At 48.9% G+C, this 17,830-nt stretch overlaps 2 protein-coding genes across 3 annotated transcripts in view; one reads left to right on the top strand and one right to left on the bottom strand.

Annotated features, from left to right (window-relative positions):
• The window catches only part of prkn (parkin RBR E3 ubiquitin protein ligase), a 2,088,612-nt gene that overhangs the window by 237,038 nt on the left and 1,833,744 nt on the right, over positions 1 to 17,830 (bottom strand). The window lies entirely within an intron of this gene.
• Positions 9,182 to 13,828, top strand: LOC147121609 (small nuclear ribonucleoprotein E-like). Its single transcript, XM_085977690.1, has 2 exons — positions 9,182 to 9,286; positions 13,608 to 13,828. The coding sequence occupies exons 1-2, from the start codon at positions 9,190 to 9,192 to the stop codon at positions 13,787 to 13,789; spliced, it is 279 nt and encodes a 92-aa protein (XP_085833816.1). The 5' UTR covers positions 9,182 to 9,189; the 3' UTR covers positions 13,790 to 13,828.

Below are 17,830 nucleotides of genomic sequence, written 5' to 3'. Positions count from 1 at the left end.
GAATTATATATCATATATCATACAGCTACATGGCATACATCAGTCAGCAGCCAGTGAATGGTCATCATGTGCATAATGGTTTCTGTACCCAATCTACATCTATCTCTTTACTCTCCCACAGGTCCAATAAGAGCCCCCACCACTGTCCAGGAGCAAGAGGAAGATGACTCCTCAGAGAAGCCTCAAGCCTCTGAGGGTGCACGATCGCCAGAAAGAAGCGCACCCAGCACCAGCGCAGAAATGCACACCTCAGTGGATCCCTCACGAGATAGAGTAGTGTTGTCACTTGGTGTGGCACAACTCACAACCGAGCAACAGCAGATGGTGGAGACAGGGACAGTAGTGGAGACTCATTGGAGGCTGCAGGAGTCTCCCAGCTCTGCTCAGCTGTGCTGAGCCTCGGGGGCCATCCAGAAAGAGGGCGATCCTGGAGCTGCAGGAACAAGTGCAGGGGGCTCTGACAGGTTTTGCGAGCACTGTGACTGCCAGTATTCAAAGAATGAAAGAGTCCATCTCCAACAAGAACACCACTGTGTCGCAGGTGATGGCAACTGTAGGCTCTTCCATGGATAGGATGGCCACCTGCACGGAGCAGCTAATGTGCCACTCACAGGAGCACATGGTCTCTATGGAGAATAGATGGGTATCTATGGAGGATAGATGGCAGAGGCTCATAGACCTCCTCTCTCGGAGGAATGTCAGCCTAGATGTAGGTCCTCATGGCCCCACTGACATGCAGCAAAGTGTTCTCTACCTCCTTGCTAGAAGGGAAGTGTGGGTGGCCCATGAGAGGAATAATGGTGAGAGGGGACATGGAAGTGGAGGCTCCTCTCAAAGCGCTTACACTTCTCCCCCTCAGTAAGAGCCCCAGTTGCCTCCCCAGACAGCGATGGCCGACTCTGCCCCTGCACAGGCGCAGGAGGAGCAGACTTTGCGGGGCAATCAAAGGCTCCAAAACCCGGAGGATGACCGCCAAAAGTGTCTAAGCAGTCGCAGCAGGGCAGTGAGGAGGCTGTCTCTACAAGATGCCATACAAGTAGATTCACAAGGGTAGCCACTTGGGTGTTTTATTCAATGTTGATGTGAAGTTTCAGTTTACTTAATGTGAACCATAAATTTCTTTCTTTTCATAACTTGCCAGTCTTGGACAAATTTGTGTGCACCAATGGAAGTGGCTTAGTTAGTTGGAGTGAAAGGTCAGGCATAACTTTACCTCCAGTAATGGTGGTGACTGGGAAAGGAATGGTTTGGTCATTGTAGGGATGTTTTATGGTGTTGCTATGGGGTGGTGCCAACCTGGCGAGGCATGTGGCACCCATATGGGTGTACTGCGTAAAGTTAAGTAAATCTGGCCATGATGAGGCCATCCCTGGCCTCCCGGGCAGCAATGTGCTCGAGAGCTGGTGGGATCTGCACCACAGGTCCCCCCAGCTTCTGCTCCTCCTCGTCTTCTAGCTGATGCTCCTCCTCCTCCTCTTCCTCTGACGAGGCTGTGCGCTCAGTGCCTTGCTCCTCATGTAGCGCTAATCCTCGCTGCTGCGCTTTGTTGTGCAGGGCATAGCAGACAACAACGATTCTGGAGACACTGGCTGGTGCGTACTGAAGGGCTCCACCAGATCTGTCAAGGCATCTGAATCGCACTTTGAGCATGCCTATTGTCTGCTCTATGACACATCTGGCGGAACTGTGGCTCTCATTATATCTCTCTGGGCCTCAGCACTTGGTCTCCTCAAAGGTGTCATGAGCCACGTCTTCAGTGGATAGCCCTTGTCTCCGAGCAGCCAGCGGAAAGTATGTTTGGAGGAGCGAAGAGCTGAGTCAGGGTGGACTGGCACAGGATGAAAGAGTCATGACAGCTGTCTTGTTTTGCACACTTTGTACAAAAATAATAAATTGCAGGACAATGGAGTATTACAGTTTAAACTATTTTAATGAAGCATCAGGTCTGATCTGATTCACAACAGTACAGCACCGTGTGGACGAGATGGAGTCAGGACCCTGGGTCCTCCAAAACAATAGCAGTCCTTACAGATGCCTGCAGGCCAATGACAACTCAGCATGTGATCACATGTGAATATAATAGGTATTCCTTACAGATGCCTGCGGGCCAATGATAAATCAATATGCAAATGTTACATCCCTTTCTTTTAAAAGAAAAATGTTATGCATTACTTTTGAACCTTCTACATAATGTTCTCAGTAGCATCAACATATAAGTAAACTCAACATTTAACTAGCACTGAAAACATCTCAACGTTTCAATAACAATGGACAGTTTTTTTTAGGGCAGCGATCCGCCTACACCCTTTGGCAGTTCACAAGTCAAGGATAACTCTAGGCTTGACCTCTCGTCAGAACGACGGTGTTGTTCCTTGGTGTTCAGGAGGTGCCTGCGATTGCGGCGGTACACCTGTCCTTCTGGGGTGCGGACGTGATACAATCGCTCAGCATCAGCTGGCTGGATGACGACTGCTGGCTTCCAGTAGTCATGCTCCTGGATTCTGACGGATTCTCCATTGTGCAGCGGCGGCAGTAGTCTAGCTGACCTGTCATAGTATCTCTTTTGGTGTTGCTGTCTCTGTACACGTTTTGCATGCACTTGCTTGCAGCTGACGACCTGCCAGGGCCTGTCTGGGATATGGTGAGGTATCATGGGCTCTTTGACATTTGACGGGCGGCGTTCTAGACAAATGGAACATTTTCCGACAATGTCCTCAATGTGTTTGCACATTCCAGGCCAAAACATAATGTCACGTGCTCTTTGTTTGCATTTTTTCATGCCCATATGTCCAGCATGAATTTTTGTCAACATCTCTTCTCTGAGACTGGTAGGAATGATGATTTTCTCCCCTTTGAAGACGATTCCGTTGATTTGTGACAGTTCGTCTCTGTGGTTCCAGAATTCAGATATGCTCTGAGGGCATTTCCTCCTTTCCTCAGGCCATCCTTCATGTATGACTTTACTCAGCAGTGTGAGTTGTGCATCTTTCTCTGTTTCTGCTTGGATCTCCTTCAGTTTTGAGTCACTCACAGGTAAGCTGTTGTACACCATCTACACCTGCACATCCATGCCTTCACTGAGGCTGCTGTCCTGGTAGCTAAGAGACTTTCTGGAGAGCGTGTCTGCGACAGGAATGTCTTTGCCTGGACGGTGAATGAATGTGAAGTCATACCTCTGTAGCTGAAGGATCATTCTCTGTAGCCTTGGTGGGGCTGCGGCTAGTGGTTTCCTCATGATTGACTCGAGGGGCTTGTGGTCGGATTCCACAATGACTTGTCGGCCATAGACGTACTGGTGGAAACGCTTACATCCAAACAGTATTACATTCAGCTCTTTCTCGATTTGAGCATAGTTGAGAGAGATCTGGAAGCGTAGCCGATGGGCTTTCCTTCTTGCAGTAATACTGCGCCTAGTCCGTACTTTGACTCATCCACTTGTAGTCTGAGCTCTTTGTTGGGGTCGATGTAGGCAAGAACTGGTCCTGGTTCTCTGGTGATTAGGTCTTTCATTTTCTGAAATGCTGTGTCATGTTGTTTGTCCCACAGGAACTCATTGGATTGTTTGAGCAACTGGCGCATGGGTGCGTTGATTTCGGAGAGGCTCGGGGCAAACTTGGCTAAGTAGTTAACCATGCCTAGTACTGTCTCTAGCTCTGCGCGGTTCTTCGGCGGCTCCATCTTCTTGATGGCGGAGATTTTCTCTGGATCCGCCTTAATGCCATCAGTTGAGAGGCGATGCCCAAAATAACTGATCTCGGTGGATCCGATAATGCTTTACTCGGGGTTGAGCCGGATACCTTTCTCCCATGATCTTTGTAGCATCGCACGGAGGTTCCTGTCGTATTCCTCTCTATTCCTGCCATAGATGAGGATGTCGTCTACGATTGCGACTACTCCGTCGAGGCCTTCATAGGTTTCGTCGATCTTCCGCTGGAATTCATCCTGAGCTGAGATAAGACCAAATGGTAAACGCAGAAATCGGAAGCGTCCAAATGGTGTGTTGAACGTTGTTAGCTTAGATGACTCTTCCGTGAGCTTGATATTCCAGTATCCTGATCACGCGTCCATTACACTGAAGTAACGTGCTCCCACTAGCTTGGGTGTGATGTCATCTAGCGTTGGTAGAGGGTAGTGAAGGCATTTGATAGCCTTGTTCAAATCTCTGAGGTCGAGACAGACTCTGAGCTTGCTTGTATGTGGTTTCTCAACCACTACTAATGCGTTGACCCACTCTGTCGGTTCTGTTTCCCGGACGATGATTTCTGTATTCTCCATGCTCTGCAGCTCCTCCTTCAGGTGACTACGTAGAGCAAGGGGTGTCCTTCTTGGTGGGCAAACCACAGGGGTTGCTGCTGGGTCAAGGTGAATAGTGCATTCACCTGGGAATAGTCCGATTCCTTTGAAAACGTCAGCAAACTCCTCCATGACTGTCTGCTTCTCAACTGGTGCTGTCAATGATAGCACTAGCTTGACGAGATCCATGTCTAAACATGCCTTTAGACCTAGCACTGGAGGTGCTTGAGTGTCAATAATGTAAAAGTCCAGCATCATGTCGCTTTCTTTGTACTTGCATTTCATCACGCATGTGCCTTTTACAATGAGCTGCTCACCCCCATAGCCGGTCAGTCTGCGTGAGGTGGGCTGTAGCTCACACTCATCCTTCAAGCTGTGATACTCACTCAGAGGAATTACATTAACCTGAGATCCAGTGTCTAGTTTAAACTTAAGCTCTTTGCCCTGTTTTCCTATCTCAATATCGGCAAAAGCTTGCTCAGTCTCTGAAATCTGTTTTTTCTGTGACACTGAATCAATAAACAGTTCCTCTGCATTTGGCTCTCTATCTGGTATTTGGCTGTCACTCACTGTGTGTACTGTTTTTCCGAAAACAGTCATGCAAACTTTAGCAAAGTGGTTCCATTTACCACATTTAGTACATTGCCTTCCTTTGGCAGGGCAGTACTTCTTTTCTCCATGCCAGTTGTTTCCACAATATCCACAGTTTTTGAAGCGTTTTATGTCTGTGTCGCCTATTTTTAGAACTCTCGCTGTTCTTTCTGCTCTGAAACACGCTCTCTGGGCAGTGTTCTTTGGTGTGTATCTACTAACTGCGTGCACTGTCTGTTCACTCGAGCTGCTCGTGGCGCCGGTTATGGTTTTCAACTGTGCTTGGGCTATCTCGTGTGACCAAGCTATGTCCATAGCTTTGTCCAGCGTTAGCCCGGACCCAACATTCAAAAGTTTTTCTCTCACTTTAGCTGAATGTATTCCAAACACGATGCGGTCTCTGACCATCTCACCTTTATCTGCATATACACAGTCTTTTACCAGCAGTTTTAACTCAATCACGAACTGTTCAAACGACTCACTAGCTCCTTATACTTTCTCCTGAAACTTGTACCTAGCGAATATCGTATTTGACTTGGGCATCACATGATTCAAAATGGTCAAAATAACTTTTCAGTACCTTTGCTTCATCTGCAGTGAGAGACCATGTGTTAAAAATGCCTCTCCCTTTTTCTTCGATCCACAGGAGTAGGTAGCTGCATTTTTCTTCCTCCCCTTTGCTTTTCAGTGGACCCGAGAACATCAATTCCACGTGTTGCTTGAACTTGCACCATTCTCTATGTAAGTTCAAAGATTCCCAATTCATTCGGGGTAAGGGAGCTCCAATGATGTCCATTTCAAATCCCACTTCTGACATCATGTCTTGTTTTGCACACTTTGTACAAAAATAATAAATTGCAGGACAACGGAGTATTACAGTTTAAACTATTTTAATGAAGCATCAGGTCTGATCTGACTTACAACAGTACAGCACTGTGTGGACGAGATGGAGTCAGGACCCTGGGTCCTCCAAAACAATAGCAGTCCTTACAGATGCCTGCAGGCCAATGACAACTCAGCATGTGATCACATCTGAATATAATAGGTATTCCTTACAGATGCCTGCGGGCCAATGATAAATCAATATGCAAATGTTACAACAGCTACCAGCGAATTTGGCACACACCTGCATAATGATCTTCCTATGGTTGCAGACCAGCTGCACATTGAGGAAGTGGAAGCCCTTGCAGTTCACAAACACTCCTGAGTGATGATGGGGTGCCCTGATGGTCACATGTGTGCAGTCGATGACGCCCTGCACCCATGGGAAGCCAGCCAGAGCGGCAAAGCCGAGTGCCCGCTCAGTAACACTAGCTTCATCAATGGCAAAGTTGATATAATTAGCTGACTTGTCAAAGAGGGCATTGGTGACCCGTGTGATGCAGCTGTGGGCGGCCGACTGCAAGATGCCGCAAATGTCTGCTGCAGATCCCTGGAAGGAGCCTGAGGTGAAGAAGCTGAGAGCGTTGGTGACATTGACAGTCACTGGTAAGGAGTGTCCACCTGCTCCTCTGGGCTGCAGGTCTTGCTCCAGCAATGCGCAAATGTCTGTGACAACCTGGAGCGATAGCCTGAGCCTCCTTTGGCACTGCTGCTCAGTCATGTTGAGGAAGCTCATCCTCTGCCTGTATACCCTGTGTTGGGGGTATTGCCTCCAGCACGATGCACCTCTATGCTGATGTCCTCTGTCCAGGGCATTGAGGAGAAGGTTGGTGGTATTGTTGGTTTTGGTGGTGTTGTTGGTTTTGCTGGTGTTGGTCTGACACCATCCAGGACAAAGCAGCCCGCTTGATTGGCACCCCATCCACCACCTTAAACATTCACCCCATCCACCACCTTAAACATTCACTCCCTCCACCTCCGGCGTACCGTGGCTGCAATGCATGCACTGCAAGATGCACTGCAGCAACTCGCCAAGGCTTCTTCGGCAGCACCTCCCAAACCTGCGACCTCTTCCACCTAGAAGGACAAGAGCAGCAGGCGCATGGGAACACCACCACCTCCAAGTTCCCCTCCAAGTCACACACCATCCTGACTTGGGAGTATATCGCCGATCCTTCATCGTCGCTGGGTCAAAATCCTGGAACTCCCTACCTAACAGCACTGTGGGAGTACCTTCACCACACGGACTGCAGCGGTTCAAGAAGGCAGCTCACCACCACCTTCTCAAGGGCAATTAGGGATGGGCAATAAATGCTGGCCTTGTCAGCGATGCCCACATCCCAGGAACGAATTTAAAAAAAAATTACATTAAATCTATGCCCCTTGGTTATTGACCTCTCTGCTAAGAGAAATAAGTCCTTCCTATCCACTCTATCCAGGCCCCTCATAATTTTATACACCTCAATCAAATCTCCCCTCAGCCTCCTCTGCTCCAAAGAAAACAACGCCAGCCTATCCAATCTTTCCTCATAGCTAAAATTCTCCAGTCCTGGTAACATCCTCGAAAATCTCCTCTGTACCCTCTCCAGTGCGATCACATCTTTCCTGCAATGTGGCGACCAGAGCTTTACGCAGTACTGTAGCTGTGGCCTAACTAGTGTTTTATACAGTTCAAGCATAACCTCCCTGCTCTTATATTCTATGCCTTGGCTAATAAAGGTAAGTATCCCGTATGCCTTCTTAACCACCTTATCTACCTGCCCTGCTACCTTCAGGTATCTGTGGACATGCACCTCAAGGTCCCTCTGTTCCTCTACACAGCTCAGTATCCTACCATTTATTGTGTATTCCCTTTCACTTGATAGACACAAACAATGGATGTTTTTTCCAGGGCTGGTCAGTTCCACAATTCGACCAATGAAGAGCGACGAGTTGGGCTCGTGCCTCTAAATGTGCACTGGGATGTTGCAGTGGACAGTAGCGACTAGCGAGGTTATTTATAGTCTAGCAAAAACATGCCCAACACTTGACCTCGTCCTTTGCAGTTTTTGTCTGGCAGGACTGTTTTTTTTCCTTTTCATTTGAATTGTTAGATTAATGGAAGTAATTATGTTTCTATTTGAACCTTATTGTGAAATTCCTGTTGAAAAATGGAGCTTTTGAAGTCGCTGTGTAATGGTCAGGCAAGCTCATATCCAAACAACCCCTGGGAAAACTCCTACCCGTGTCGCTGGTGAAGAACGGGCAAAATCTACAACATTAATTTAATTCATTCTGTTCATGGTAGTGAATAATTTAATAATTGCCCCCCACAACCCCAGGAAGCATTTTCTATCTACACTGCAAGTGATTTTCTGCAGCTAAAAATATCTCAGTCGTTTTCACAACCCTCCTATACATTAAACTTGTTTTCATCGGCTTTAAGGAAATTCTGTAGAACCAAAGCCTGCAAATAATTACCTGATGCTCAGCCTGAGGTCCATTAATGAACCTCGAATGACAGCGAGCTGGCCAAATCTAAACCCATTGCTGTAACAATGCCTAAAGGTCATCGCCTCTTCATTAAATGCAATGTCCTAATGAGGTGCACTGTTTGAACTTTAAGAGCAGTTCAGTTCTTAAATAATATCAAGTTTTCACATTAAGTGCCAGCCAGTGGCTCAGTTGGTAGCACTCTTGCCTCTGAGTCAGAAGGTTGTAGGTTCAAAGTCCCACAAGAGACTTGAGCACAAAAATCTAGGCTGGCAGTACTGAGGGAGCGCTGCACTGTCGGAGATGCCATCTTTTGGATAAAACATTAAACTGAGGCCCCGTCTGCTCTCTCAGGTGGATGTAAAAGATCCCATGGCCACTATTTCAAAGAAGAGCAGGGGAAGTTTTCCCTGGCCAATATTTATCCCTCAATCAACATAACAAAAGCAGATTGCCTGGTCATTATCACATTGCTGTTTGTGGGACCTTGCTGTGCGCAAATTGGCTGCCTTTCCTACATTACAACAGTGACTACACTTCAAAAGTACTTCATTGGCTGTAAAGCACTTTGGGGCGTCCGGTGGTCGTGAAAGGCGCTATATAAATGCAAGTCTTTCTTTCTTAAGGTTCAAGAATAGACTATTAACGTAGCAAAATGTATTTAAGTGTGGGCGAGGCCATAGAAGAAATGGAGAGGGATGTGAAAGCAATGATTTGCATGTGTCAATTGTCAGCAGTGAGGAATTGAGATAAGGATATTGTTGGGATATTTGTCTGCAAATAGCTGATGGGCAGGATTGAGAAACTGGAGAGAAAGGATTTAAGGTAATTAAGGAGCTTGGTAATTGCAAAAGACTCACTGGTGAGAGGTCACTGAGCTGGTTGGCGGGTGGGCGGGGCCGCCATTTTGCTGCCGGGGTTGTCCGTCGAGACTCCGGAGCTGGAGCAGCCATGGCGTACCGCGGGCAGGCGCAGAAAGTCCAGAAAGTGATGGTGCAGCCCATCAATCTTATTTTCAGATACCTTCAGAATCGATCCAGAATCCAAGGCCCCAATTTTCCCGAAGGTGCAGGGAATTGTCAGGTTCCCTGAATATTGGGTTCCGACCCGAATCTAAATGGGTCAGCCAGCTGCACGCAATTTTCACTCAAGTGGCCAATTTATTTCCAGCGTGTGTGCACCCTTGCTAATTGTCCATTTCCAGTCAGAAAGCCCCACAGTATGATGTCATCATTCGTGGTGCTTTTAAAGTGTCCAGCAAGCTTTTCAACCTCTGCAGGCTTCCCAACCAGACTTGCAGAATGGCAGAGGAGCCTGCACCAGCTGCTGCCAGCGGCAGAGCCCGAGCTGCCGCCAAGTTTGATGAGACATCACTCCAGACATTGGTGGATGGGGTAAGGGCCCACAGGGATGTCCTCTTCCCTAGCTCAGGGAGGAAGAGGCCACCCAAAGAGACCAGGGCTGCATGGATGGAGGTGGCTGCAGAGGTCAACTCTCAGGGAGTCACCTAACGGACCTGGATACAGTGCAGGAAGTGCTTCCATGACCTTCACCGTACAGGAAAAGTAAGTATGAAGTTTCCATCACCCTCGACCTGATCCCCATTGCCTTTCCCCAACAGCACTCAGCTTCAGCAATCTCTTCCTCCACATCCCACATCCCACTTCACAGTCACATCCATGCACCCTTACCCATTCCCTCTCTCTCTATGCTCACATTCACATAACTATTCCATCATGCAGCCCTCACACTGCCTCTCACTCTGATGCTTGGAACACAACTGACAACACACAGGGAGGGCCCTTGGCCTTGCAGCCTCACACCATCTTTGTCTCCTTCTAAGTATCTATGCTATGCAATTTCTACACTCACTCCTGCACTCTCACTCAAACTCCACTTGTCTCCCTCATTGCAGGAAAAGATAGCTCACAATAGGAGAGAGCATGCGAGGACTGGAGGAGGACCACCGTCAATCGCCCACCTGAGCCCCTGGGAGGAAGCAGTGATGGAGTTTGCAGGGGGTGCCGTGCCTGTGGAAGCTGGGGCAGAAGAGACAGGAGCAAGCCCGCAAGCTGGTGACAGAATAGTTTCCCATCTCTCTCATTGACATAGCATGAGTCGCTGATATGAATCTGAAGCTGCATCATTTGGACTTATGAGCATATGCCAAATCCAATGTGCAAGTAGCCTTGGCATCACATCTCTAACTCTTTCCTTTACTCCCCCACAGGACCATCCAGAGCCCCCGTCCCCACTGCTGAGGAGGAAGAGGCTTGCAGCCAGACTCCTCAGAGGAAGCTCCAGCCTCTGAGGGCGCACCCAGCACCAGCGCAGACAGTCACACCTCGGGGGGATCTTCGGGACATAGAGTAGTGTTGTGACCTGGTGTTTCACAGCTCACAAGCGAGCATCAGCAGATTGTGGAGACAGGGACAGCAGTGGAGAGTCCTCGTCGGACGGCGCAGGCCTCTGCCAGCTCAGCTCAGCTGCATGTCGACCCTATGCCTCTGGGTCCATCCGCAAGAGAGGAGGTGATGGATCTCCATGCACAGATGCAGGGGTCTCTGGCAGGTTTTGTCTCCAGGGTCGCTGCGAGTGTGGAGCGAATGGAGGAGTCCATGGCAAGCATGAGCACAGCCTTATTGGAGTCAATGGCGCATGAAAGCATCACCACGGAAAGGATGGCTACCTCCGTGGTAAGGCTGGCTACCGCCGAGGAGAGGCGGGCTGCAGCCAAGGACAGGAGGGCTGCGGCTGAGGAGAGGAGGGCTGCAGCCAAGGAGAGGGGGGCTGCAGCCGAGGAGAGGAGGGCTACGGCCATGGAGGAGCTTAGTCGGCAGGTTATCAAAAACATGGTGAGTGCTCAGAATAGAATGACACCTCTTGAGGCGCGATGGGCATCGATTGAGCACCGAAATCAGACCTTCATGGAAGTCCCTCTGAGCAGGACTTCCAGTGCAGAGACGGGTCCCCATGGCCCCCCTGATGTGCAGCAAGGTGCTCTCCAGCCACTTGCAGGCACTGAGGGGGAGCTGACCCATGAGAGGGAGGTTGTTGGCACACCTCAAGGAAGTGGGGGCTCCTCTCCACGCGCTCTCACTTCCATGCCACTTCAGAGCCCTCGGTCAGAGCCCCGCCGGAGTCCACACCCAAGTGAGATAGGAGTCTCAACCCCTGCACAGCCGCAGGAGCAGCAGACTGCTGGCGAGCCCTCACAGGCTCGCCACCCCAGAGGACGCCCGCCAAAGGTGTCGAGACAGGAGCAGCAGCAAAGTGAGCAAGGGGCCTCCACATCTGCTGAAGCCACAGGGGTACTACTATGTAGGAGCATGCGTAAGAGAAAAATAAAGCACCACTAATCACAAGGGTAGTCACTTGGGTGAGAAGTCTTTTATATAGTTTTAATGCCATCACATTGTTGTACATAAAAAATCTGGTGGCAACCGCTGGAGTTGTGGCCTTAGGATTACTTGCAGGTGTCAGCCAGCTGGTCCAATAGGTAGAAATGCGCAGGGATGGGCCACTGCCCATGGTCAGTTAAGAAGCAGCGCGGCTACAGTGTTTGAGATACCAGGCTACGCAAATCTGCCCAGGATGAGTGCGTTCCTTGCATTCCGCTCAGCAATGTTCTCGCGCACTGGTGCTGCTGGTTGACAGGCCTCTGCAGGATGCTCGTTTCCGTCCTCCTCCTCCTCCTCCTCAGCATCATCCTCATCCGAGGCGGCTCTGTGAGGAGCCTCTTGGTCCTGCGGAATCGGCAAGCCACGACGCTGTGCCAGGTTGTGAAGCACACAGCATACCACAACGATTTTGGAGACCCTGGCTGCTGAGTACTGCAGGGCTCCACCTGATCTATCCAGGCATCTGAAGCGCATCTTTAGAAATCCGATGGCTTGCTCGATAATGCATCTGGTGGAAATGTGGCTGGAGTTGTAGCGCTCCTCAGCTTCGTTGGCTGGTCTCCTCACCAGCGTCATTAGCCAAGTCCGCAGGGGATATCCCTTGTCTCCAAGTAGCCATCCCTGAAGTTCGTTTGGCGGACTGAATAGCAGAGGTAGACTGGCGCAGTATGTGGGAGTCATGGCAGCTGCCAGGGTACTTGGCACAAACATGCAAAATCTCCTTCTTGTGGTCACACACCAGCTGAACGTTAAGGGAGTGGAAGCCCTTGCGGTTGACAAAAACTCCTGGATTGCGATGGGGTGCCCTAAGGGCCACATGTGTGCAGTCAATGACGCCCTGCACCCTTGGAAAGTCTGCCAGCTAATCCATGCGCTCGCGCCCTCACACTTGTGCGATCCCGGGTGAAATGGATGTGATTGTGTGCAAGGGCAAAGAGGCCATCGGTGACCTGTTTGATGCAAGTGTGTGCAGCCGCCTGGGAGGTGCCGCTGATGTCTGCTGCTGATCCCTGGAAGGAACCTGAGGCATAAAAGTTGAGTGCGGTGGTGACTTTGATGGCCACTGGTAAGGAGTGTCGACCTGGTGCCCTGGGCTCCAGGTCTTGCTGTAGCATTGCGCAGATGTCAGTCACTACCTCTCGCGAAAGTCGGAGCCGCTTTTGGCACTGCTGCTCAGTCATGTTGAGGTAGCTGACCCTGTGTCTGTAGACCCTGTTTGCGGGGTATCTCCTGCGCCGACAGCCTTCCATGCGCTGGCCCCTTCTGGCCTGTGCTGCCTCAGGTGGCTGAGCCGCAGCCTGTCGCTCCTGCTGGTGCTGCTGTTGCTGGTGCTGTTGTTGTTGCTGGATCTGCTGTTGTTGCTGGATCTGCTGCAGCCTCCTCTGCTGTTGGAGATCCTCTAATGCCAAGAAGGGAAGGAACAAAAGGTCTCCCATGCTTCTGGCAGATGCCTCCGTTGAGGAGGCACTGAGTTAGGGTGCGGAGAGGGGCTTCCCAGGAGCTCACACAGGAGAAGTGTGTGAGGCTCCAACCTTCCACAGCTGTGCCTAAGCCTTCAACAAGTTCCCCGAAGCCTTGAGCAACAAGGTCCTGCAGCCTACAAATGCTGGCTGATTAAATCTCTTCATTCCTGATTGACCTGCAGCTGAAAGCAAGCAAGCCGACATTGTTCACGCCAGGTTTCATCAGCGGCGTTCCCACCAGGCGTGGTTTACGTGGGGAAAGGCTGAAAATTCCAAGGGCCCCAGAAAATAGGATTAAACATGCCAATTAGTGATCATTAGGCTCCCGCCGACCAGTCCCGCCTGCTGCAGGCGGGACTGATTCGGGTCGCGCTGAAACACGGGGGCGAAAGTCGGGCGGGGCGGGGAATCGGGCAGGGGGGGTCGCGACCCCCTATTTCTGCGATTTTCAGCCCCCGCCCGCCTGAAACCCCGCCCAACGGCTCCAGGAAAATCGGGGCCTAAGTATGGTTATATGAGCAAGTCAACATGAGGATGGAAGGCTGTATAATTGGGTTTGATGAATACATGAACCTTGTATTGGATGATGCAGAGGAAATTCACATGAAATCAAAAGCAAGGAAACCATTGGGCCGTGTTATGCTGAAAGGGGACAACATCACCTTACTACAGAGTGTTCACACCTAGGAATGGCATCACTAGAATTTTATTTTCTGTACATTATTGCAAATAACTCCTAACTGTTTAGGTAGCATTTTGAATACTCGTTGTCAGACTCTAAGCAGATTAAATTGTGACTTTTTTTGTACCTAATGTTATGTCTGACTTCGGTGATAGGTACTCGATTGCCTTGGCCTGAGCACATGGAGTTTGATAGTGCTGTTATCATTGTATTGTGTATAGGTATTCGATTGCTTTTGCCTGGAGGTGTGTGTGTGTGGCAGCCATTAAAAAAGCAACATGAACTGAACTCTGTTTACGGTCTCTGGATTATCTTTGCAAACACAACACCTAAGTAATGATTTTTCTGAAATAAAGTGTTGCAACCAGCGAAAAAAAAAGACTCACTGATGATCAGGGGCTGGCACATAATCAGATAGGAGGGGCAACTGAGATTGGGGGAAGGAGTCAATTAGAGACAGTGCTAAAGGAACAAGGTAGGGAAGAGACATTGAAAAGAAATAAGGAAAGACTTGCATGTATGTAGCGCTTTTCACGACTGCACAACATGCCAAAGCACTTTACAGGCAATGAAGTACTTCTGAAGTGTAGTCACTGTTGTAATGTAGGAAACCCGGCAGCCAATCTGCGCACAGCAGGCTCCCAGAAACAGCAATGTGACAATGAACCAGATAACCTGTTTTAAGGATGTTGTTTGACAGATAAAGATTAGCTAGAATACCGGAGGGGGAGGCTGGAGGTGACATTGTTGAGGGAGACAATGACTGGGCTAAAAGAAAAAAAGGAGGAAAATTATGTAAAGGCAGAAAGAAAAGAAAGACTTGCATTTCTATAGCGCCTTTCACGACCACCGGACGTCTCAAAGCGCTTTATAGTCGATGAAGTACTTTTGAAGTGGAGTCACTGTTGCAATGTGTAGAAAGGTTTTGATGCCAAAAATTGCACTAGAGAACAAGGGTAGAATTTCTGTGAGGGTTCCCTGATTTCCTGTCGTTACCTCCGCGAAAGATCGGCGGAAACCCCAGAGAAACAGCGTAAATAACCAAAGTTTCGGTGTGAGATCGGAAGAACCCCGTGGAAATTCCAGGCACAGAATTCAAGCCCTGACCTACACAGAAAGGGCCAACAAGACTGCTAACCTTAGAACACTTGTGATAGCAGGTTAGGTGGTTAGGTCAGAGGAGGGGTGGGGGTGGGGTCAGGACTGGAAACTCAGGGAGATATCAATCAAATCAAATCAACTTTTATTGTCATTGTTAGTGCACAAGTGCAGTACAACAAAATGTAGGCTTGCGGCTCTAAGCTTAGATGGGTAGAGAGCCAGGCGTGTCAAAAGGAAAAGGTAAACAGAATGGTGAGCAGCCTACATGGAACCAGAGCTGCCCATTTGTAGACTGACTAGGGGTAGCAGGTATCGGCTGAATGGTACTTGTCACACAGTGGTAAATGAAATAAGGAGAAGACAGATAAGGGGAAATGGAGGTAGTATTCTTGGGGATACTTACAATGCTAGGGAAGAGGAGTGAGATTGACAGGAACATTGTGAAATCAGCTAGCTAAATGGTGCAAGTTCGTTGGGGTTGTTTTGGTATTGGAAGAGTTAGTACAGGGGTGATGTACTTCAGCTAAATATGGTAGGCACATGGAATGTAGAAATAGCTTTCAAAACCATATAAACTAGGTTAAAGGGGGGAGTGCAGCAGGGTCCAGACTATGCACAAGAACAGGCAGGATAATGGAAGTAATTAGGATAGGGCTAAGAATTCATTACTACCCATTTCATATTACCCAGGCAGCAAAAGTAGACAACCAGATAGGGAGGTTAAGGGGGTAGAGACCAAAATTAGAATAATATATACATGAATCCACAAGCACTTAAAAATAAAGTGGTGGAACTAGAAGCAGTTGCAGTGACTGGTATCTTCAATGTCATAGCCAGCAGAGTCATGGCTAACCCAGGAAAATGGATGAGAATATAACTTGCAAGAGAACAGGACATTCAGGAAGGATAGGGGAACAGATAAAGCATTGCCTCATACATCAGGGAGACCTGAATGTTAAGGTAATTCAGCCAGCACCACAGGAAAATTGGATGGTGATACATTTTGGTCGGAAGAATGAGAGACAATACAAGCTAAATGGTAGAACTTTAAAGGGGGTGAAAGAACAGAGAGACCTGGGTGGCGAGACAGGTTAACAAAGCGATTAATAAAGCATATGGTATCCTGGGCTTTATAAATGGACATGATGCGGAGATGCCGGTGTTGGACTGGGGTGGACAAATGTGAGAAGTCACACAACACCAGGTTATATATAGTCCAACAGCTTTATTTGAAATCACAAGCTTTTGGAGCGCTGCTCCTTCACCTGACGAAGGAGCAGCGCTCCGAAAGCTTGTGATTTCAAATAAAGCTGTTGGACTATAACCTGGTGTTGTGTGACTTCTCACATTTATAAATGGAGGATAGGCCCAGATATTTACAGGGACGGTCTTGTGAGCGGGGAGGATGGGTTTTGGCCGGGGAACCCGCAAGTCCGGGTTTCCCCGCACGCTGTGGAGTTTTGACTGAACATTGTGCGTCTTTTTTCCAAGCAGGTTTCCCTCCCGGAGGCCAGCCTGATTGACAGGCTTGGCTCCCTGCCAAGTGGGGAATGCTCCTGAGGAGGCCGCAGCCCAGGAAGAGGTAGGAAGTCTGCAGCTGGGTTACTGGGAGCGTGGTGGGGTGGGGGTTTGATCCCCGATCCGGGGTTGGGTTGGGGAGGGGGGGGTTCCGATGGTGGGCAGGGAGACAGGTAAGCTTGGTGAGCTGGGAGAAAGCACTCATGTTCCTCTTGGCCCACAAGCAGTGCTGTAAAGGCATTTACATTTTCCACGAAGCAGTCCTCGCCTCCCGTTAGCTACCGGGTTTCCCGAGGCCCAGGAAATCCGGCAAGCCAGGGCTAGACCTGGAAGACAGGTTAAATATGAGGCACATAGCCTCATTATAATATTTAATAAATGGCCAACCCGCCTCCTGGGAGTGGGTTGGTCGCCCGCCCCCCCCATTCCGCCTCCGTCAAAACCGGAAGTGGGCAGCGTAGAGGCGGCTTTAATATTTAAAAAATTTTAACATCCCACCCACCCCAACCCATCTGTTTTTTGGGGTTAAAATTAACCCCATAGAGTACAAAGCCAGGAAGTTATGCTAAACCTTTATAAAACACGAGTTCGGCCCCAGCTGGAGTATTGTGTCCAATTCTGGGCACCACACTTTAGGAAGGACGTGAAGGCTTTGGAGAGGGTACAGAATAGACTTACTAGAATGTTTCCAGGGATGAGGGATTATAGTTACCTGGATAGACTGAACAAGCTGGGGTTGTTCTACTTAGAGCATGGAAGTCTGAGGAGATTTGATAGAAGTGTTTAAAATCATGAAGGGTTTAGATAGAGTAAATAAAGAGAAACTGTTTCCAATGGCTGAAGGGTCGATAACCAGAGGGCACAGATTTAAGGTGATTGGCAAAAGAACCAGAGGTGACATGAGGAAAAACTTTTTTACGTGAGTGTTTAGGGTTTGGGATTCATTGCCTGATAGGGTGGTGGTGGCAGATTCAATTGTAGCCTCCAAAAGGGAATTGAATAAATACTTGAAGGAAAAAAGATTGCTGGGATATGGGGAAAGAGCAGGGTAGTGGGATTGGTCTTTGGAAGGGCTGGTGCAGACTCGATGGGCCAAATGGCCTCCTTCTGTGCTGTACTATTCGATCATTCTCTGGCTAGATATATTCAAAGGAATAGGACAACATTTGGGGCTTGTGACAAAGCACTAGACCATACTAACTCATCACTTTGTGATAATATTAGAATAATGAAAGGTAGCACAGACAGGGTCTTCAGCCAGACCAACATAAACTGTGAATGTCCAAGTTGGAAAGTCTCTTGAGCTGCTCAGTCTAGCACACAAATGCTTCCTGACAGGGCCAATTTTCTGAGTTTACGTTCTTGGAGGGATGCCTCTACAGATGGATGCACAAATCAGGAAATCGCGGGCACACTGCCCTTCATTT

Source organism: Somniosus microcephalus, chromosome 3 (assembly GCF_052327205.1).
Source record: "Somniosus microcephalus isolate GS21.2 chromosome 3, FLI_Smic_1.0, whole genome shotgun sequence".
Lineage (NCBI taxonomy): Eukaryota > Metazoa > Chordata > Chondrichthyes > Squaliformes > Somniosidae > Somniosus > Somniosus microcephalus.
This window is presented reverse-complemented; position numbering and strand designations above follow the sequence as displayed.